Consider the following 23,376-nt stretch of genomic DNA (forward strand, 5'->3'; position numbering starts at 1 on the left):
TGCAACATTTTGCTGATTAACTTCAACAAACTTTGTAATTTGGGAAATTAGTACCATTGATTATTAATTACTGGTAAAGAATACAATTTTTCTATGGATTTTACCATTTCTATTATTTTTACAATCCTTTTTTTTATTGCTCATGACTGTCAAAAATTCATGATATATATGTGTATTGACTTACGGTAGTTCCATGTAATTTCTACGGTAATGCAATGTTTTTGGATACGACGGTCAAAAACTGTTGGTCTTTTACCATTTCTTACCATAAATTTACTGACTTTCTTTGCAGTTTCGACTTACGGTAGTTCCATGTAATTTCTACGGTAATGCAATGTTTTTGGGTACGACGGTCAAAAACTGTTGGTCTTTTACCATTTCTTACCGTAGATTTACTGACTTTCTTTGCAGTTTCGACTTACGGTAGTTCCATGTAATTTCTACGGTAATGCAATGTTTTTGGATACGACGGTCAAAAACTGTTGGTTTTTTACAGTTTTTTACCGTAAATTTACTGACTTTTTTTACAGTGTAGGCCTTAGTCTTTTTAGCCTTATTGACAAATTTCATGCTTTGACATCTTTAGTTCGACCATCTATTGTCCCCCTTACTGGCCCAAACCTGGTTTGCTTATGTCTTGGGTCGGCTGGGTAAATTGCCAGTAAAGCAAGTTGATTTTAAATTCTGATATTGACAAAGTTAATAAAAATCAAGTAATGCACTCCAGGTATTTTACAGACATATTGTGACTTTATTGCTCTTTAGGGCTGTCTTTCAATTAGTAGTACACACAGTGCTGATCAAATGCTGTTTGCTGTTCCTCTATGTAATATATTCAATTGCAATTAAAAAATACAAAAACAACATTGCAGAGTACTTTAATAATTTGAAAAATACATTTAACATACATTGTTGCATTAACTTTATTTGTTCAGTTGCAGGTTTCACAAAGGCAAAGACACCCTTGAATAGAGAATTGCAAACAGATATTCTTCAATTCCCCTCTAACAATAGACAGCCTGACCTTTTACTTGAGATTTTAGCATCCGGTTTAAAACAAAAAACAAAAAAAAACCACAGTCTTCAGTAATTTAAAATTTTATTTAAGTACAAGCCTTTCTTTATCATCTTTTTTTTTTGTTCTGTATCATCACGTAATAATTTAGCAGTAAACGTAGACTCAAAGAACAGGGACTTTCAAGAAAAAATGTAAATAACGAAGTTTTTTTTTTTTATTATTTGCCCTTATTGCACAAAGAAAAAGCCCCCGGCCCTCATTATTGTAGAATATCCTGTCATGTTACTCACAAGAGTCCCCCAAGAAGTGACACATTAAAGAGAGTATAGAAAGAGATATACAGTGTAGAGGTAGAGACAGATATATTAGTAGATTTCATGCCATGTGTGGTCTGTAGAGTCACATGAAAATGTAATTTACATTATGTAACTGTGATTTTTTTTTTTTAAAGCACCCACTTAAAACGTCTTAGTACGACCCTCATCACCCACACCATCAGAATGCAATAATCTGTGAGGAGCTTCAGCGGCGCCATTTTTCTGTCAGGAGGAAAAGAATTGTGTTTATTCACATTTATTGATTGAAGAGCTGAAGAACAACAACAACAAAAAAAGCCAGCAAAGAGATTGTTCATCTACCTCTGGTGTTCTCGAAGCAGTTTTCGCAGTGCACCTTGCGCTTGTAGATCCACATGCTGTCCCCGGCTTTCATGTAGCCCAGAGAGCCGTTGCAGACATCACACTGCCAAAACAAACAGACGCTTAAATGAAGACGGATAATCATGCTTAGCACACAGCGGCCCGGCTGTTGACTGTTAATGTCTGCCATCTTCCGGATAAATGTCGCTAAGCACATTTATGTAAGGATTCCAAAGCTGCGCGGAGGGGAGGATGCCATAGGAGGACTTCGGTGATCTATTTCAGATATTTTACATGTATTGACAGGAAGCGTTTTTGGATTTCTGTGGAGCTTCTCTGTGTTGCGTGCAAACCTATCGAAACCCAGTATTGACGGAGACTTGCAAAAGTAGTAACGACCCCTCACATTTGTACACATTTTGACACATCGCAACCACAAACGTCAGGAACAATGCCTAGAAATAAAGTGTGAAGTGGGAGGGAAAAACGTTTCAACTCTTTTTCATCCAACCTGTCATCGACCTTGACCAGCTTCCTTGTTCATGCTGGAGAAAAGCATCACAATATATACTCTCTTTGAGTATCCAGTCAAATAGTTGGACTCTGTTTAATAACTAAGGGATCTCTGGAGAAATTGTGTTGCATTGCAATTTATTGAGGGGTACCAGAATGAAAGGGGTTGAATAAAACTGGAAGCTGCTGTTTTCTGATCAGATTTTTTTTTTTTTTTATGTGAAAATTCTCAGTTTTGCACCACTCCGCGTTGATCTGTCACACAACATTCCCATAAAAACACATTGTCGTTTGTGGTTGTAAGATCATATAATGGGGGAATGGGTTTAAGTTGATGAATAAAAGTTGCACGTTGAAACTGCAGGTCTCACTTTGAAGCAGGTGGCGTGGCAGTTGATCTTCATGTCGTCCAGGACCATCTTTGCATCTCCAGTGAAGGGCTTTCGGCAGGTGGTGCACAGGTCCTTCTCCAGCACAGGCCTGTTTCAAACAAGAGACCATCGCCGTTTAAAACATGGTAGTTAAACTTCAATTTTGTAAAAAGTCCATCAGCAAGTCTCCTCGGATCACTTATCCTTGACCTCGCCCTGTCATGAAACCTCATTGCTAGTGAAAGTCTTTTAACCCAACAGCCAGCTTAAAGGATTTGCAATGATATGCCAAGAAATTCAGCCAACATAAATCCAGTGGTCCTTAGAGCCTCAACTCATTTGGCGACCCCTAAGTGGTACTTAATATTTTAGATAAATTCATTGCAACTATGTAAAAGATCCTCAACAATTTTCTACGAAGACGTTTTGAACCTGTCAAAATGGTGAAACGCTGCTTTGGTGGACACTTTCTATGCCTCAAACGATTGTTGGATGGGGGCCTTTAAGCGTTAACCTTGGCTTGCCTAGCAACGCCGTAACTAACGGGTCGCAGTTTATTTAATGTCGCCCTTGTCTGGCTATAATTCAAACATTCTTCTCAGGCTTGAAAATTCATATCATGTGCTTAGCGGCTATAGTGATGAGCACGGTAAACTTGAGAAACGATTTGCGTCAGCATGTTGGTGGTACACAAATCCACTGCTAACTTTGGCATTTAGCATTTTGCCGTTTCTTTGGGCTACATATTTCATAATCGAGAGATGCTGGCGGTGTTCTTTTCTTACCTGTCAGGGGACTGATAAACACTCTTCGTGGAAGACTTGGAGTAGATCGGATCTGACAGGATGTCATCTGACAAGCTGTGAGAGTTAAAAAAAATAAAAAGAGTGTTTTCGCTGTTAATCTTATGACTTGCACCCAATTCCCATCAAGCATCGGCTGAGATCATTTCATACCTGCTGCTCTTGTATGATGTGGAGCTGTAGAGCGAGGGGCTGTTGAGGCTGCTGTACTCATAGCTGCAAGAAGACAGAACCAGAGACACATTTTTACCTTTTCTGTTGCACTTATTCTTTACCGAGCGATTGTTGTCCACTTCCTCTGCCACCCACCTGGAGTCTGGTCTGGAGTAGGAGTAGGTTTTATAGTCACTGTTGCGTTTGTGCAAACAGAGAAAGGATTAAAGACAACAGAAACACCACACGTATGTTTTATTGCAGTAGATAACATGAGATACTGACCTGTATGAGCTGGTGGGAGTGTAGGGAGCATCGTCAATGTTTGAGCTGTAGCTGATCATAAAAAAAAAATTAAAAAAAAAAGTGAAGACATTATTTGGATGCAGTAAAAATATATATATTTTATTTTACTTTTAGGAAATTTTGTGCATTGTTATAGGTTTTAGAGTTGCTTTCTTTTCTCACCTGACGCTGCGTGTGGATGACGGTGTTGATGGGGTTTTGTCTCTGGAAAAAAAAAAAAAAGTCAGAAAATATGTCTTTGTCCAATGCTAAAAAGAAATGAAAGAACCGCTCACTCTTTTTTGGTGTTGACTGTGATAATGTCCTTCACCGTTTTGCTTGAACTGTTGAGAGGATGAGCATTTAATGTTTTACCAACGTAATAAAAAAAACAAAAGCTGACCTGTTTTATTCATTTATTGACTAAGACGTCTCACCTGACAGGAGATGTGATGGCTTTCGGCAGGAGGGTGTCATAGAGGTCATCCGTGGGCCTGTTAAAACAATGACATCATCACAGCTGCAGTTCAGACACTGCGATGGCGTGCTACATGAAAATGGAGGACAGGTTTCAGCTTACGTTGAGGAGGACTTTACAGTGACTGTTTTTGTTGTTGTTGTTGTTTTGGGGTCATCTCTTGAAATCAAAATGAGAAAAAAAAATTTAAATAGTGTTCCTGGCTTAATAAACACTAATATTAATATTGTTATTAATAGTTATAGTATATACAATATATTCACTTTTGATATTTAAATTCACTCTTTGGATCAGATTAACTCACACAGTGTTGGAGCTCTTCACCGTCACAGGCTCACTGCTGGACACAGTTGTTTTTTTGCTGTAACGAAGAAAATATTCCAATAATTGGTCAGATGAAACTATAAAAAAATGTCCCAGCTCATCATGGCATTGCTGGGATTTAAGCAGCTTGTATTCAAGAACATTGAAATGCGCAGTACAGAAAAACCTGCTACCTGTCTCCATCCTTGATAGCACTGGGAATCAGAGTGTCATAGAGTTTGTCCTCAGCACTACAAGAAAGAATAAATACAAGATAATTAATTTACCAGTAGTGCACCACACTGTTGTTTCTTTTTATCTATTTATGCAACAGGAATATAAAGAGGAAATGTTTTAACTTTTGCAAAGCAGCTTCCAATGTGGCAACAAATTCACATCACATTTCACAGACTCTTAAATGCATATTTATAGAATGTTTAAGCCTCCAAACCTTAAAAGCTTTAAAAACTGAAGTAAGTCTCTGAAATGATTCATTACCAAACTGTCTTTCTTTATTATAAAAATGAACGTTTCCTGAAATGCCCATTAGTTGTGATGCTGGCTCTGTACAGAGCAGTAACACACTGAGCAAGTCAGCAAGGACACTGCACCCTCACACATCCACTGTTCACACACCTACAGACCAGCTGAGCATCGAATTAGCCTACTTTTCTTTTTTTTTTTAACAGAAGATGAAAAACGCATTATGTAAGGTCTAATCAGAGGGAGTTTTAACCAGAGATGCAGTAAATCTGTGGAAAATATATATACCAGTTTGGGTTTGGATTTTTGTGCAAACATTTCACCTTGGTTGTTTTTCGTTTAGCTTCGTCTTCAAATGAAGACAAATACATTCATGGTCGATGAAAATTGCATTCCTTGTAGCAGATTGCTGTTAATTTAGATACTTAAAATGAGCTTTTATTTAAGTATATGATAGGAACAAATTAGTTTTGTTTTATTTCAACTTTACTAAAATATTTGCACTAGAAACCAGTAGTAAGAAAACTTGGTCGGATTTTGTTTTTGTGGTGCTTGTGAGCTCGGCCATTATTTGTTGTTTTCAGGTTTATAAATCTGTAAAGGTGTGTGCTATTTTGGTGCCCATCTTACATCGCATCGCTGCTGCTTTTCACAGTCACAGTCTCACTGCTGCTGTCCACCGTCTTTGTCTTTGTCTTTGTCTTTGTGCTGGTGGTGCTGCTGATACATTAATGGGATGTTTGAGAATTAGAATATCAATCAGGTTCTTTTTTTGTTGTTGCTTTGTTTTTATTTATTTGTTTTTTATATTTTTAATGACTGAGATGTTTCACCTGTCAGGAGATTTGATCGGATCAGGCAGGAGGGAGTCGTACAACTTGTCTTCAGCCCTGTAAAAACAACAGCATAATGTATTCATGAAGTGGATTATGACATATAGAATCAATCGCCTGTCATAATCACTTAACCATATGCTGTGGCTTTCATGTGCATTTATTATACTATAATCTAATGTAATACAATACAATAAATACAATAGAACACAATAGAATAGAACACAATAGAATAGAATAGAATAGAATAGAATAGAATAGAATAGAATAGAATATTGCACTGCATTGTACTCCAACATGTCTGACCATATTGATCTGATACTGGTGAGATCACATAATATTGTATACTGTCACACTGCAGAGTACTGCATTCCATCATCTGTTATATCATAGGGAATATGATCATATTGCATCAGATTGTTTAGGATCACATAGTGTGGTACATCTTATCACAATTTATTAGATCTTATTGTATCACATCGTAACGTATTGTATTGTATTGCGTTGCACTGCATCACACCATGTCGTATATCCTAGCATATTGTCTAGAATTGCATGGCACCTATTATTTTATTCTATAGTTTTGTTTGACTGTGCAGTGTATTGTGTTGTATCATTGTATTTTTCTGAGGTGAAACAGCGGCACCTGACATGAAATTATTGCAGGTTAAGGTCAGCGGTTTGATGACACTTTCAAAGGATGGGGTCAAACTTACTTTGCATCACTGCTACTTTTCACCGTCACAGTCTCAGTTGTGGTCACAGTTGTTTTGCTACAAAGAAGGGGGAAAAAAACATCATAATGAGCATAAACGCAAACGCTCCTGTGTATCAAAGCGCATTTGCTGTAACTTTAGGCTTGGTGAATGGAAATATCACCTGTCTTTAGTTGGGGAGTCGTTCTTCACAGGTGATTGGGTCAGTGAGTTGTAAAGTTGGTCTTCCGCTCTGCGAGGAAAAATATTAAAGGTAAAATGTTTTAATACAAATTAGTACATATTATAACAGGGCAATTTAATATGTTTAAATCTTACTCTTTGGTGGTGGGAATAGTTGGTTTTGTTGTCTTGGTAGGCGAGTAGCTTGAGTACTGTGAACTAGATGGGAGAACACGACAAGTGACCTTCATTTTCAGTTTCAAAAGTATCTTGTATGCACAGATTGTGTATAGAAGATATACTAAAAAAAACAGTTTTTTTTACAATTTTCTCGTTTTTTTATGATATAATCTGTCTGCTAAGAAACTTTAAATTAATCTTTTGAAGAACAAATTTGACAAGGAGGCAATTTGCAGCTCTTAAAACACGCATAAATGGTAATTCCACTGGCAATTAGCAGTTTGTGGCAGGAGATTTCTAAAATGATTCAATGAAAATAAATGAATAAAAACAGAATAGAAGTATAAATAACCAATAACAAAATGTAAAGCTCATATTACACTATAGTTTAGCTCTATATTATATTTCTTGCGTCTATGGTTAGATTGATTCTTACTCTTTGCTTGAGGATTTGACACGCTCCATGAACGTCTCAGTTTTAGTGGGTGTTTTGGTCACAGGAGACCTGTAAGGAGACAAAAATGGAAAAAGTCTCCATAATGAGAAAATAGTTATAACATAGATATAACATAATGATGAAACACATCATACTGTTTCAGAGTATTGATATTTTATTCCCTACTTGACACTTTGGGTGGTAGTGACGGTGGTCTCAGTTGTCCCATCCTTAGTCACCGTTGTGCTTTTAGTGCTAAAAAGGTGGGGGGGGAGGCAATAAATAAAATAGTTCTTTACTGCATTTTCCTATATGTGTATGTTACAATCTCACAATCTTTGTGATATACAAGAGCAGTGCTTACGTGCTGGACGTTTCTGTCTTCGTACCGGAAGTTCTAGTGAAGCAGAAAGTGAATTATACCAAACAGCATTTGCATATCTACATAAAACATCATATGCATACGTAGTGTGTATATTCATTCACACACTATAAATGGTGTATATATGCATAAAATGAGCTCAGATATGAAAATGTACCTTTTTGAGTAGTAAGACGGTGTCCTGCCAGTAGAAGAAAAGCATGTTTTAGTCATGGGTTAGGTAATGATATAAATACAGTAGAATTATGTATTTACCACTACTACTATTGCTACTACTATTAATAAAAAAAATAAAAAATAAAATAATAATAATAATAATAATAATAATAATAATAATAATAATAATAATAATAATAATAATAATAGCAGAAAAACATAATTTTAGAATAATAATAATGGCACTAACATGGTTTTCAGGTCATCTGTGCTTCCACTGAACCTGCAATGAAAGAACTCAGACGTTAAGGCTCTTGTTGTAGTCTATGTATGAATTGATAAAGTTGTGGTATTATATATTTTCCAGGCACATGATGCAATTTTATAGCACAAGTAAGTAACTGTGTAATCTCCAGTCGTGATAAATAATTTTTGTATATATCAAACTTTACATCTTTGCAAGACTTTGCAATTTGATGCCTTGAAATTAGACGTTTGTCTCTTTAAGAAGCTCAATGTCCCTCTGACACCTGCTCTCAGCAACATTCCTCCATTATAATGTTTATGACCATTTGCAGGAGCATTAGTCTGAGAAGTAGCTCTCGTATAACGAGCTCCGCAGACTCGCACTTCCACCAGGTGTTTGTAATCACTGCTGCCGCTAGTCTGGAGGAGCTGAGTGGCTGGGCTGGAGACTGCAGCTCCAAGTAGGAGGTTTGTGGAAAGAGGCAGGGCTTTGTCAGAGCAGGTGTTTTACCGAACGAATGTCTCCCAATGGGAGATTCGAGGATTTCTCAAACGTGCATAAAAAAACAAAAGATCAAATCAACACTCAAGATATGTTTCTGATGAGGGAGAAACATTGTAATGATATAATACAATGATGTAAAGCTCAAAAAAAGTTGATTTTACACAATGACCCCCACCTTTAATCTTAAAAACCTTTTGGCACACAAAAAGTGCTATTACCTCTTGGTGAGAGCTTGGACAGATGAGGATGAGCTTGTTTTAGTTGTTCTTGTTGACTTGGGTTCTGGGCTACTGTGTAAAAGATAAAGACAATATGCATTATTTAAAAAGAGATTAATGACACAAATGACCATAAGATGTAATCCTTTTCACTTGATACTTTGATTGAGATGGAGATTTATGTTTGTTTTACCTATCAGTGGTATCAGTGTTATTCACTCGACTCAGGACACTTTTACCAAAGTTTGGGTCTCGGCTGTGAGAGAGGAAAGAGAAATCATTCATCCGTGCAGTTATGAGTCAACGCTGTGACTCGCAAAAGGAATGCGAGTGTGTCTGAAGGTGCGCTTGGTACAGGTAACTCTCGTCTGTCCAGCCAATCCTAAAGGGTGTGAGCCGGCTTGCCTTCGGTATCTGTACACTTACTCGACGGGCTCGTCTTCGTCATCAGTTTTTCGGATCCAGCTGTTGTCCTTCAGCAGAGAGGTTTTCTTCTTGCTGTCCTCGAGCGCTTTGGTCTTGGCTGCAAACAAACAAAATGGATCATTCAGGCGCTCTGTATATTTAAATACATCTTACGTCCACGTAAAGCTTAATGTGAAAAAAGTTCAAACGGAGTGAAAACTTGGTGCACATTTGTATTTTTTCATTTTATTTACTGCCATTTTCATTAAGTATCAGTTCATAGTATGCCAAGGTTTCAAAACACAAAAAAAATAGTCCATAAATCATTCTTCAGTTGAAAGTCTTTTTCATGAGATGCCAGACCAAGCAAAAATGATGCCATGATGACCGTCCCCCACTTGTTGCTAAGCACTGCAGGCCAGCTGGCAGTGCTTAATTAAGGCTCTGTTGTTTACAAGGTCAACAGACTCAGTTTGGAAATATTTCTGGCTTGGAAAAACACAGTCATGAAATGCAGTCTAGAAGAGCCCCACCTTTCACCCGTTTTAAAGTAAGCCTGTTTTGACACTACTGTTGCTAAGATACGAGCGACATTTCTGTGGTAGAGCCAACTACATGCTAACTTCCTTAACAGCTAATATTAACATGTTGTAGAGCAAAAAGGTTTAACGTTCAGTGCAATGCACTTCAAAACTATGACTGAATTATGTGGGTGTTATATGGTTTTTAAGCCAAAATAACAATATATACATATACAGAGCTCTGGGAAAAAATTTAAAAATTAAATTGATCAGTTTGTCAGATTTTACATTTTACATGTATATGTTTTAGTAAAATAAACATTGTTCTTTTATTCTATGACCTACTGACAACATGTCTCCGAAATTCCAAGTAAGAAGTTTGTATTTAGTTGCAGAAAATGAGAAGTGGTCAAAATAATGAACAAGATGCAATGCTTTCAGACCTCAAATAATGCAAGGAAAACAAGTTCATATTCATTTAGAAACAACATTATTTTTTAAACTCAGGAGGAATTCAGAAATCAATATTTGGTGGGATAACCAGCAGGTTTTTAATGGTTGCATTGGTCTCTTAATTTTTTCCAGAGATACATATATTCATTGATACATATACCAAAATAAATGGGATTAGCGTCCACATTGTCCCCTTAACAAACAATATCACAATATGAAAACCCGGTTTTGTATTTAATCTTGTTTTCTTTGTCTACTTTTAAAATTGGTTTGATGATCTTAAACAGCTGAGTGACAAAAAAAAAAAAGCAAGAACAACAGAAATGTGCGCGGGGCAAACATTTCACATAGCATAGAATATGATTTTCTAGATGTTGTCAGTAATTATGTGACACAACAGTTTCAATGATTCTGTTATTATTCGTAATAATGTAAATACTTACAAGTTGAGTAGGAGCTCATTTTGGACTCTCACCTGAAAATGACAGAGGAAAATAGAGCACATCAAACGGACGCTAGGTGGCACTGCAGCCTAAGAATGTAAATGTGAGGCGGCTTGCTGAAGCTCAGCATGAACTGAGTGAACCTAAGAACTCCGATCTGAAATTACTCATTCTTTGCTTCTGCATACTTCTCATTTTCCTTCGTTCTGAGCGTTTTATGAGCAGCTCACATTAATGACGCTGTCGGGTTTGTCGCTGCACCTTCGGTCCATGCTCAGTGATTAAGCCATAAACTGGTTTGTCTTGATCTATGCCCACATGTAGACACACCCACCCTCCACAACACTCCTTCTCCAAACACACCATTGTCAGCAAAACAAGAGGGGCATACAGTAACATGCCAGAAAATGCTATTGAGAAAGAATCAGACGGCAGATATAAGCAAGTGAAATTATTAGTAATGCAGTCCAGAAGCAGTATTTTGTAAGAGGTTTCTGTACTCTACAATGTGTGTGTTTTTGAGGGAATCATAAACAGTTGAAGCCAAAAAAAAAAAAAATCTTTACAATAAAAAACAAAAATTGGGATGCAGCTATGATCGTACAGCTCAACTCAATAACATGAATTTTCGTGCTTATTTTCCTTCATTTAATCCCTTTTCTATTAATATCGCACAAAGCAGCAGGGTTAATTCAGTGCTTTCACTTTACAGGACAAAAACGGTTTGCTGTTTTGCCAGAGCAAGAATAGTTTTCACTGCTAGAGAAATAACTATCACTCTGTGTGCGTCGTCTGAATTGTTTCAGAGTGTCACGTCTGCTTCTGGCGACGAGGATTCATTCATTGAAAGGGAAATCATTCAATGAGCGGGACACATTGAATGTGTCCCGCTCATTAAGTGAAAACTGCTTTCACTTAAAGATTTTTTTTTCAGCATCTTGAAGGTATCAGTCGAAGGAAAAGTATGCTGCTCTTAAAACTGATAGGATTTTATATATATTTTTCCCCCATGGAAAAAGTGTCTGGGTGCCAGAAATTTTTTTTTTAATTGTTTGGCAAACATGTTCAGTAAAACTGCAAATCGACACTGAGTTTAGGCCCCTTTGCATTATTCTTTATCTTTAGAACATGTTAAATAAAATAACTTGTATTTTTCTTTTAAAGGTTTGAGGGTTAGAATTTTTATTATTTTTTTAGTGATCACACCCCCCGTAAATAATAAAAATAAAAATGACATAATCACTGAGGGAAAAGTTATGACAGAAAATATGATGCATACCTCTGGAGACGGCTCTGTTCCTGGGGTTTAAAAGGTACAATCCTCACTGTAGCTCAGGTCTGAATACCTGTCTATCACTCTTCTCGGCACAGTCACACCTTTGTCATTCCTTCTGCTTTTAACCTCAAGGGGAGGCCACCCTTTGGGAGTGGCCTTGCAGAGGACTCAGAGAAACTGTCTTCCTCTTTTCATGTCGCTCTACATGTTTCTTCCTCCATCGTCATCGTTTCCCTCTTAATTATTCGTTTCTGAGTGCAGGCTGAGCTTTAAAGGAACTGGGTGGAGTGCTGAAATACCTGCTCCTCAGCTTTGGTGTTGAAGTAGGTCTTTCTCGCATAGTCTGGAACTAATCAGCTCTATTAAACCCTGACCTCTGGAGCATTTTAATCACAGTTTGTGGACATAAAGTGAGCAGAGTCATCTCAGTAGGCCATTCTGCAACATGATTACTCACCAGTGTCTTGCCGGAGTTGGTCTTTTACTGCGTTGTAGCTGAGACGAGACTTTGTACTTTACTCGTGCTGATAAAAGTACTACAGTGCTCGTTATAATTAGCTGGGAACTCCACAAAAGTGGCCTTCAAGGAAGAGTGGCACAAAGAAAGCCATGGAAAGTTTATGCCGTAAACGCGTAGATGAACGTGCTCTCCTCCAAACGTGGACCTTGTGGGTTACGTCGAAAGACACGATACGTGAAGTTAAAGTACCAGATTTCTCCCCTGAACATGTCAACCCCATAATGAATTATAGTAGTGGCTGCATCATGCTGTGGGGATGCTTTTCTTCAGGAGGGAAGCTAATCGGAACCAGTGGGAGGACGGATGGAGATAAATGGAACAAAAGCAGTGAAAGGATGAACAACAGGCTGAAACATACAGCCGGAGCAGGGTGTGATTACTTTAGCAACGCTTCTTTCTTAGTTCCAACAAATACGATATCTGGCTTAGATTTGAGACAGTGAAGAGCAGATCTCAGTGAACCCAGAAGTTCAAAATCTCCCTCCATGGTACATGAAGCACCATGCAAGTGTGATGTGATCATTTTCGGACTGGCTCCTTATCAGGGGCACCAATATCAGTCTGAAAAAGCTCAGCCTTTGAGCAAGTGAGAAATGTGCCATTGGGTGTGCCATGTTCTGGGTGATCAGAGGTATGACAGGTGCGCAGTCACTTTCATACCTGGCTTGGGTGTGACTGCATGTCTCTGATAGATTAACCCCTCCCGGTCACTGACGGTGAAGGAGGAATGCAGACGGGCCCAGAATGACAGAACAATAGAGGTGAGTATCCAAAGACAGTTGAGACCTATTTTTGTTGTTGTTGTTGTTAATTTTGGACAATTATCGGTGTCCAGTTGTGAAAGAAAAACTCCACACTTTTTATTCTAAGCGCTTTTGGATTTTAGGCTTTATAAAATCCAAAGATCAACTTGTAGGCTCTCACATGTGTTTTTACTCTGCATTGCATATCAAAGCCATCCCCAAACATTAGTAACATTGATTACTTTGTCACTATAGATCCTGAGTTGCTCAGGACCTGTAGTGACGACAACACTTATAGCAAAACTCAGAATGAAAGCTAAATAAATGTTAATCCAACTCACTGGTAACAGATTTTTCTCTCAAAAACTCACAGATACTCCAAAAATTAAAGTTTTTAATTGTTTAAATTCCAAACTTGTAATTTAAACAGCTATTTGTTTAAGTTAATCATAATAGCTAATTAAAAACATGTGAAACACATATCTTTATTTTAATTGGAGTCAAGCAAGAGATGGCCCTTTTAATGTCAAAATATCCATAATCATTCAAGATATGTGCTAAAAAAAACACATTTGAACATTATATTAAATGCTATAAAACGAAAATAATGAATATTTGTGAAATCACAATGTCTGACAATGTATTTTTAATATGTGTTTTTTCGCCACAGAATGAGTCAAACATTTTTAGCAAACCACTTCTACACAAAACTTTTCATCTCTAGCAAGCCATTTCCACTGGTCCAGGTTCCCTCCAAATGGGTCACTGAACACTGCCCTCTACTGGCGAATATATCTAGCTCAAGTTAAATACTTGAAGATCCAAGTATGCGTCCAGGTTTCTGAGTATAAATAAACACAGACCCTGCCATAGGAAGACTTTTGCAATATTCATTCAAATGTTCAGCGGTTTCTGTTGCTGAAATGTATTGTGTATTTTCTGAGACTTACAGGAAACAATCTTCCTTTTTCTGGAATTTCTTTTTAAATCCAGAAAACGATGCGAAGCTTAAACAAAATATCACAATGTGATGCTTATAACTTGGAGCGTTTGTTGTCTCCTGGCTGGTCAGACTTTCGAAGCTCCTCCAGAGAATTTCTTTTAAAGATAACTTTTTTTTTTATTGTAGTTTCTACAGCTCTGTATTAAATCTAACATTTTTGTAACTAAGGCATATGTACTTTAGAAGAGTCTTATTTTTACAGGAACAAATCTTGAGTGGTTTTCACTGGCTGATGCAGCATTGTTCTAAAGTGTATTTTATCCTGACAGCTCGACATTCACACCTATTGGTCTGATCAGAAGTTTACATCTACCCAGTATGGATATGAATATCATGTAAACTGTGGTCTTTAATGATGAATTTGAACCATTCATTAATTCAGACTTGGGCTCCAAAATCTTCTCTCTTTTTTTTGTATGAAGCATTAAAAGATTAAAAGACATGTTGGTGCGCTTCGAATCATTGTTTTGCAGCCCTATCAATTTTCATACTAATGTTAGCCTAAATGTGATATAGAAATGTCATGAAATGAGTCTTAGAAGCTCGAAATAAGTTTTAAAGTGTGTGTTTGACATGTTCCTAATGCATATAGAAGTGATGGTGAACATAACTGATGTACGTTTAAAAATAGTAAAAGGTGGCCAGTTTGTAATAATTAAAAAAATGTCTTTCGTTGACAGATTGTTTATTTGGCCAGCTGATTGAGGGCTCTTGAACTACGATGCATTTTGTAATGTGAGAACAAATAATGATAACAGCAGACTGCAAAACTGAGATAAGTGTGTACAACAAGTAGCGCGCTGTGGGTTTTCCATCCGACCCGTTTTGTAAATCTGTGTAAAACATGTAAATCCTTTGTCACATTTGCCATATTCTTCTGTGCTGTCTAGTCTGTGGCATTATCTTGGCCTAGATAATCTTCTTCCTCCTCCTTGATGGAACAAGAGAGAGAGATGATACAAGCAGGGGTTGGATCAATGGACTCCTCATGTGGATGTGTGTTCAGATTGCACAAACAGAAGCAAATCTGTTCCTTCTATTTAAGGATTAACAGGAAAATACTCTCCAGGGATTCTGTTTGTCACATGTTTCTAAGATTAAAAACTCAAGAAGACTGTTCCTTCATTTCTTAATCATCAGTGCTACACGCTGCTGCTGTCGCCGATCGCCACCGAATGCTTTCTGGGTTGCTATGAAAAGAGACAATATAGATGGACTTCTCCCCTTGTCATTGGGCCGATGCAATGCCTCGCAGCCAATAAAAGAACACAAGCGGCCGCATGCATCTCCGTCCCTCTCCCTGCCTCAGCAAAAGTGAATGTATGCTAAGTTATAAGCCTTCAGTGCAACCTCCTCCCCACGCCCCAAAACAAAAAAACAGACAGCAGCAGGAGATATCCCTCTGAGAACAGAAAGGTCCGGGAGGATTTATTTCCTGCTAAACACATCTTTGCACATCGCAAAACATTGCATGTGTTACATTGTGATGATGTCTGCTTGGTGTACCTGCTGTTCATGTCTACCTCTGCACCACACAGGGTTTTGACCTTTGCTGACATTTTGACTGATGTTGTCGAACACAGTTTCCCTCCTTGTGCATCCTTCTGTTGCAAGAGAAAGTCTGACTATAATCTCTGTTCTGTATTTTGAAGAATTCCAGCAATGCCATATATTTTTTTATATATATTTAGACAGAAATGAATACATGTTCAGTAGTTTAAAAAAAATCTGTGGGGTGATTTTATCAGGATAATTATAAAATCAAAGGGTGGCTCCAGCTCTTATGCAATGAAGGTGTTTTTATGTTTCGTGTCTGAGATCAAAGTCTCACTGTTTCACACTTCTCCCCAGGGAAAGGTGAACTCTACGAGCACATAATGTTGATCTTGTTGATCAATAAATACATTTTAAAGGGTGTGCTATATAAAACCCAAAACAGTTTCAGCATAATCCAACCTTGTTTTTAAAGGTCACACGGATAAGAAACCTTGATAAATCTATCTGGCGATGCAAATTTATATGACCCCTTGCTTTTTCATATGCTGTCTGTCTCCCAAATAGGATAACTTCAGACATCTGGGCTAAAGAGGAACAGGACTGGGCCGTTCCTTTGTGGTCCAAAGTCCTCTTTTTGGAGGAAAGCACATTTTGCATTTTATTTGGAAAAAAAGGTCCCAACGTCTGGAGGAAGAGGGAAGAAACACAGACTCCAAGTTACTCAAAGTCCGGGGTGAAGTCAGTTGGCAATGCTGGAGGAATTCAGTCACAGTTTATGTTAAAGTGAGACTTCTTGTTCGTGCACAAGCTTTAGCATTTTAATGTTATTTTCTAGGCTGCTGGACCATTTAGAGGTCAACTGACCATGCAGGAAAAAGGATTGACGGGAAGTACTGTGTGATATACACATTCCCTATTGAATGTATTGGTTTCAAATGCTTTTGTGTAAGTGTGTGTTTCTTCTGAGTTGGGTTTTTTGTAACGCTTTTAGGCTTTTTTAGTAATGTTTTTTTTTATTTGTTAAAATGCCAGAATTTGTGCATGATTTTTATGTCTGATTACACTCTTTAAAAAATGAAATCTGATATTTAAAATATTTAAATATGAAATCTGATGTCAGAAGAACAGTTTTATAATATTCTACTTTTCTGGGAAACCGAATTTTGGTTTTAAGCATCATCAAAGTGAGTTGCACAATTTGAACACAATGGCAAAAAGTTTACTTTTCAATGGTGATATAATTTACAAGCCCCTGTAAAAAAAAAAAAAAAAAAAAAAAAAAAAGAATTATTTACACAGCGGTTATTTGTTAGGCAAATCAGCTCAGTTTTGTCATATGAAAATATCCCAGCATGCTATCGACGCAGGACTGAGTCTGGGAGGGGCGGGATGATGGAGCTAAGATGGCAGCACTGCTGAGGGTGCTGCCTCTTCGGGGTCAAGAAATATTCAAGGAACGAATGAAACCGAAACACAACAGTTTTATTCATGACGACTTTCGTTTCTTCTATTCTGCTACATTTGCTTCTCGTGGCTTGAGGAGGTCTGCCTTCGGGAGGAGAACGACGTGTTGACACTGCGCATCGGAACCCCGTAGCAGCGCCGTCAGAAAGGCTCCTACTCTGCGTCTGAGAATAACCGAGAACAGTGGATGCTAATTGCGGCTCTTTTGCAGTTCGGAGCGGACATATGATGTGACATGTGGCGGGTTTGACGTTGAGAGGATTGCATCTTATGGCTGGATATTACCTGACTGTGTGATATATGCATTGTTCTGCTAAACGATGATGTGTGCTGCTGCGGCAGCGGCCGCCGCCGGTGGAGGGGGAATTTTGCCCTCTTTATCGCCGTCCATGGGGCTGGGTGTCAGGGTAATTTCTGGAGTGGGAGCCGATCTCACCACCATCGGTTCGGGAATGGGTTCTTGCCCGACTTTCGGAGCCCAGTCGGATTGTCGGACTCGGTACCAGCTTTTACTCTCTGGACGAGCCCTTGCGGAAAGATACAGACGGATTTATACCACCGCCATCAATGATAAAGAGCAGGGGATAAATCAGGGAAGGTAAGTGGTCAACAGAAAATGATACATGGAGCTGCTCTGTCAGTTGAAGGGCTAACAGGGCTAACGGCTGAAAGCTAACCTTAACCCTTTCGTCGCGGTGCTAAGTCGAATATTTTAAATAAAATAATATATTAGTCTCACTTGTATTAATGTTCCGTATTTAATATTGAAACAAGCATGCTGTGTATTCAAATATCTGCTTGCGGAGTCATCTTATTTGGTAAATTTGTGTGACTTCCTTAGCTTAGGGGTACAACCCCAGCTAACATTACGTTGCTTCACCTTTCTGTGGGTCCTTTTTATTCCGGGTGTTCCGGACAATGTGACTTTAATTAAGCGGTGATTCAAAACTGAATAAATTACTAAATACAAGGTTTAGGTCCTAATGCATATGGAATTTGAGCAGTTTTCACTCACACTAGCTAGCTAGCTAGCTGTCATTACAGCATATTGCCAGTTTGTTTTGGACAGAGGGTGACACCCTGCTGCACGTAAACAAACTCATCCCTAATCTTTGGCGTTTTTCTTTCATTAAGCATGTTCTAAATCTTTCCAGGTTTGCTTGACAACATGCGTTGGTCAATTTAGTCGTTTAGTGTTGCCGTGTACATGCTTTTAGGCCCAACAGCGTCACTGTTAGCCAGCTAACAAACGTTTGGCATCAGCCCCTTTCTATGTTATCTAAACATGTCAGTTCTACAGAAAAGAGGGTGATAATGACAATAAACATGGATATAACACTATGAATATATACACACATCACATCTAAACAAACCCAAATGGCAATTTGAGACAAGTTCAGATGAAGACGTGTTGGCAGCAAAATGAACTCATCTGGTTTTCTGTCATAATACACTTACGTCATTCTAGTCAGGTTGTTTAGTTTGACAGGATCAGGTGATTGCTCAGAAACCAAATAATTACTTTCTAATTTTGGACCATAAAGTCTGATAAATTAAAAAAAATCGCCAGAAATGATTGTTGAATTGATATTTATTTATTAGAATTAATTGATATGCTCATAAGATGATGCAAGAACATCTATAAATGAACATCCTGTCTAGTGTTATTTATATTAGTGGGTGTCTGATATTACTTCAGTATTGATTTTAATGGAAGGCCAGAGAGAGATTTTGAATGGATGATGTCAGTTGTTCAGAGCGCAGTTATTCAGAATTGTAATTGAATTACAATTTTGGCTTGTAATTGAAGCCAAACTTATGTTTTTGTTTTAACATGTGGCATAATGCAGATCTTTCCCTTTTTTTCCCTCATCTTCATGTTCTTGTATCTGTATGTACAAACCCTTTCAATAAATTGGAGTATTATTGAAAAACCCATTACAGTAACTCCATCATCAAGTGAATACAGGTGTTTGATTAGTCAAACATCTGTATTTTTTTTTATCATGATGATTTTCTGCTTCAAACTAATGAAAACATGACATTTATTTTATTATGCTCCTTGAAATATGTAGAATGTTTGTTACTTTTATAACAATATGAAATGTGTCTTTATTTTTATTTTTATCCTGATATCTAGACGTACGACTAAGGCATACCTTTTAAGGACTTTATATATTTAGTGCTTTTCTAGTGATTCTGATCACTGAAAGCGCTTTACATTCACCCGATCGCAACTTGCAGTGCCCAGGGGCACATCGGCACGCCACAGAGGGAAGCTAGAAATTAAACCAACAACCTTAAAATTTCTAAATGACTACTCTACCCACAGAACCACAATCGGCTGAACAATGATGAGTAAAGATTTTCTGTGAAATGTATTTCAAAGCCACTAGACTGTTCTGTTTGTAGTCAGTGGGGAGGCATAGCATCTTCCTTTTTAGCCAGCTGACCAGCAGCTATGCAGGAAGAGGTGGGAGATGTCGTTAAAAGACCCATCAACTGCAAGACCATTATTATGATAAAGTGTGGCGGTTTTGGAGTCATTTGTTTGTAAAACCTCGTCATATCTTCTGCTAAAGTTATACTTTGACCACAAGGGTTGCTGCTAAAAACCAAAACACTTAAACTCCTTAAGTTCTACTGCAGCAACTACCATTGATGTAATAGTCATGAAGGATATATTTTATGACAAAGACCTGACCAGTTTGAAGAATAGTTTTTAGGAGAACATTCTTAAAACAACCTAATTTCTCTTCCAATCTCCAATAAAACCTACAAAAGGTCTGTTAAACTTATAAAACGAACTGAAAAATGACTTTTCAGACATGGACATTCAGACAGCTCAAGAAGTCAAAGCACCCCCCCCCCCCCAGAACCTGCGCTGCTTGAGCGTGCTTGAAAATGCAGTTGAGACAGAAAAGCAGTAGTCGCACTAAAGAGTACTCTCGTGTTTAAAAAAAATAAAAAATCCTTTTAACAGCGCTAAAGCTCCACAGTGCAAATAGAAAGGCGTAAATGTGCAACACAGCAGATGTTGTTCTCCCACTGCACTGTCCTTTTCTGCCCCCTGTTAAGTGTGGTCTCGGACTCCTTTTCTAGAGTGATGCTGTACATGCCATCAGGTTTAATTTGTCTCATTTTGCCTGCAACTTTTGCGCCGGTGCTAATGCAGAGAACTCAGAACTGAAATAATCTTTCAACCCCGAGAGAAAAAAAATTGGAGTGCTTTTTGTCTAAATGAGCCTTTTAAGCGCCGTGAAAATCCAAAAGACACAAGTACTGCAAGGGAGAGCATGCATTAGCACTCTCATTTGGATTCTACGAATCTCCCGCTCCTTTGTGGTTCGAGCACTAAATGTCTTTTTTTTTTAGAAATTTTAAACAAATGCACATAGAAAAGGTTATGCTTTACATTATCCGCCTTGTTTCTGTGAACTTCCAGGGGGAAGAAGGCCTTGAGTAAGAAGAAACTGAAAAGGCGACAAAAAGTCAAGTCAAAAGTCAAATCAAGAACAAAGGTAAGAGATGCCAAGGTGTTCTCTTTTGCTTTTTTTAAAATACTACTCTTGATTTAGAAAATCCATTTTTTACAATTTTATATCTGCTTTCTGGGATTCTTTTGCTCAAAGCGCCACTGTTTTTGTCAATTGTAGTTGTTAAGCCTCCTCGGTAGTTGGAGATGACATAATCTACAGATATCACACAATGTTTCTTGATGATACCTACGATAAATCCTCTCGGCTGAAGTGTCTGAACTGATGCTGTGATTAAAGACGAGGTCAGGTAGATCTGCGGATCTGTGCTGTTTTTTGTTTTTTTTTGTTTTGTTTTGTTTTGTCTTTTTTGTCAGGATAATAATTTTTTGTTGGTTTTGAGTTCAGTCAGCTGCAGTTTAGCCCCTCCAAACATGAAGTTGGGGAGGTTGAATGTGGAGCACTCGGGGAGTGGCTCCGACTTGTGCATGATGGGCTGTTGCCAAGCGACCTAATGTGTTCCACATCTCCACAGCAACAGTTTCCTGCCTCCATCTCCTTCATCCGAAGGAGGATGCAGGTCTGGATAAAAAGGATGCTGTTGTGTTGTTTTGATCCCAAATTACTTCAAGCTCATAAGGAGATGAATTATACTGAAGGTTATATTTATTCCTTTCCACTGTTTCTTTAAGAGAGTAAGGTCTCCTAGGAGATGTGGAAAATATGTCATGCCTCCGTTCTGCAAAAAAAAAAGAATCTGTCTGAAATGTTTCTAGTTTTCTTCAAGTAAAAATCCTCCTTTTTAGATGATTTCTTCTTAAAATTAAGTGACAACCTCTACACGCAGAGAAGTGAGCCTGGATATCAGGGAGGCATAAGAACTGTGGGTTGCTGTTACATGGACACTGGGCAGTCATGTCGTATTTGTACTTGTCACGCTCACTCTTGCTCTGTCATGCCTCTGACGCTGGAGTAGTCAGACAGTAGAGTGGTTTGAATTCTCCTCAGCTCCTCTTCTGCTGCTGCATTGAAACATGAAAGTAGGGCAAAGAACAAAACGGAAAAAAAAACAAAAACACGCACGCTTGTCATTTCTATGAAGAGCATTATGTAACATCTTGTTTGTAGGCAGATGTGTGATTTGTTTTCGTTAAAATCGTATCGCAATTATGTATAATTGCGATAGTAATATGTATGATATGGTACACTAAGCAATTTCCTCATCATGCATTTCTTACTTGAAGTCATTATCGCCAGAAAACGTCTAGTTTTCTTAAGTGTCTTGGAAATGTAATAATAGAAATGTTTTGCATCCCTTTTCTGGTGGCTTCCTCCTTGTATACATTTCCTGTAAGTCCAAGCTTTTATGCTAAGTGATCATTGATATTGAGCTTTAAAAACGTTTGAGCTTTTTCCTAGAACTTATTACTAGGAATGTCCTGATGAGAATTTCTTTCTTAGATGCAGATCAGAGTAATTATGATACTAAGAAAATAAAATGAATGCCATTTACGTACCCGGTGGCTATAGATTTATTTATTTATTTATTTTTGCGTCTGGAATTTCACCAGGACAGCTACAAAATACTCCTCCTTCATGGCATTAAATAATTTAGTGTGCTACTATATATTAGCATAACTTTATCATTTGTATCTCTACATATGGTTGCGGTTTACAAACTCATGCAACTCTTCAGCTGATTATGTTATCATGCAGAGCAGTTTGCTAAGATGCCATGCTAACATTGGCATGTTTGCTTTGCTTTTCTGTGTCTCATTGATAATTCACATATATGCAGCATAAATCAATGCGGCACCAAGTCATTGCGTATGGACAAAACGTACAAAAAAAAAGTTTCTCCTGCGTCGTAAGCTTTGCACTTTTGATTTGAACATTGTACGATTTAAATGACTGGTGTTTCAGCTGCTCTCTGTTCTGCTTTAGTACTGTTAGACAGCTTGCCTGAATATGTCTGAGCACAGGTCAGAGCAGGTGACATCACACAGACAAACAAGGAACTGCAGAAGGCTGTAGACTTTGACTTTTCTGTAGAGAGTAAAACGTTCTTAGAAGCCTAGTTGTTGCCATATTATAAAAAGACAAAAAAAAAAGTCTTGATTTAGGCCAGGTTTGAGTTTATCACAACACTATGGGGGGATATGATTGTTTTTAAAAGTGGTTTGATTGCAAACAGGATAAACTCCTAATGTCTGCAAGCATGGGACAGTGTGGTTGGGATTGTTTTAGTGTTTCAACTATTTCAGCCTCCACTGTTGCAGTAAATGTAACTGCCGGTGTGCTGAAGTAAACGATTTGCTAACGAGTGTATTATATCTTAAGAGCGGCATCTGTGTTTGTGATTGTCTAACGGCGTGCGGTGGTAGCTCCACTGATGAATTTTTAAATGCTTTATATCATCGTTTTTAATCGTTATCAGTAAATACAGAAAAGCATCGTGATGACATTTAGAGACCTTATCTCCGGTTCCTAATCAGGACTCTGCTCCGATACTTGAGATTCTTATGTGGTTTATTCCCATAAAGCCATAATTAGTGTGTTAGTGGCATGGATACGATGTCTCTCTAGTCGTGTGCACAGATATTTTAGCTGTGTTGATGTGATCTTCATTTGATGTCGAAGCTTACAGTAATAATTTATTTTCTAACTTGTGGCTCTTAATATTTAAAGAGATTCAG

The 23,376-nt window shown here is 37.9% G+C and overlaps 2 protein-coding genes across 15 annotated transcripts in view; one reads left to right on the forward strand and one right to left on the reverse strand.

The window, feature by feature from the left end:
* Nucleotides 1–728: 728 nt before the first annotated feature.
* Nucleotides 729–12,192, reverse strand: scel (sciellin). Of its 3 annotated transcripts, none has more exons than XM_088010246.1 (28): nucleotides 11,981–12,192; nucleotides 10,702–10,733; nucleotides 9,306–9,402; nucleotides 9,073–9,135; nucleotides 8,880–8,948; nucleotides 8,161–8,193; nucleotides 7,912–7,935; nucleotides 7,737–7,769; nucleotides 7,559–7,627; nucleotides 7,373–7,441; nucleotides 6,913–6,975; nucleotides 6,758–6,826; nucleotides 6,595–6,651; nucleotides 5,879–5,935; nucleotides 5,676–5,765; nucleotides 4,757–4,813; nucleotides 4,564–4,620; nucleotides 4,362–4,418; nucleotides 4,219–4,275; nucleotides 4,078–4,125; nucleotides 3,965–4,006; nucleotides 3,782–3,832; nucleotides 3,653–3,691; nucleotides 3,497–3,559; nucleotides 3,326–3,400; nucleotides 2,541–2,649; nucleotides 1,657–1,759; nucleotides 729–1,557 (listed from the first exon to the last, which is right to left on the reverse strand). In XM_088010246.1, the coding sequence occupies exons 2-28, from the start codon at nucleotides 10,718–10,720 to the stop codon at nucleotides 1,541–1,543; spliced, it is 1,587 nt and encodes a 528-aa protein (XP_087866372.1). In that variant the 5' UTR covers nucleotides 10,721–10,733; nucleotides 11,981–12,192; the 3' UTR covers nucleotides 729–1,540. The 3 variants fall into 3 exon arrangements, with proteins under 3 accessions (XP_087866372.1, XP_087866369.1, XP_087866368.1); XM_088010243.1 differs by having other exon boundaries at nucleotides 5,676–5,762; nucleotides 8,880–8,951; XM_088010242.1 differs by having other exon boundaries at nucleotides 8,880–8,951.
* A 4,117-nt stretch (nucleotides 12,193–16,309) lies between these two features.
* mycbp2 (MYC binding protein 2) overlaps nucleotides 16,310–23,376 on the forward strand; it is a 70,236-nt gene continuing 63,169 nt past the window's right edge. For 10 of the 12 annotated variants that reach the window (XM_015003506.2, XM_015003563.2, XM_088010258.1 and 7 more), the window contains exons 1-2: nucleotides 16,311–17,802; nucleotides 20,650–20,725. In XM_015003506.2, the coding sequence (XP_014858992.2) occupies nucleotides 17,525–17,802; nucleotides 20,650–20,725 (354 nt within the window). In that variant the 5' untranslated portion in view covers nucleotides 16,311–17,524. Of the gene's footprint in view, nucleotides 17,803–20,649; nucleotides 20,726–23,376 lie in introns of all 12 variants that reach the window. The other 2 variants (XM_088010274.1, XM_015003482.2) reach the window with 1 other exon arrangement.

Source organism: Poecilia mexicana, unplaced genomic scaffold (genome assembly GCF_051168715.1).
Source record: "Poecilia mexicana isolate PSO_F unplaced genomic scaffold, ASM5116871v1 scaffold_2, whole genome shotgun sequence".
NCBI classification, from domain to species: Eukaryota; Metazoa; Chordata; class Actinopteri; order Cyprinodontiformes; family Poeciliidae; genus Poecilia; species Poecilia mexicana.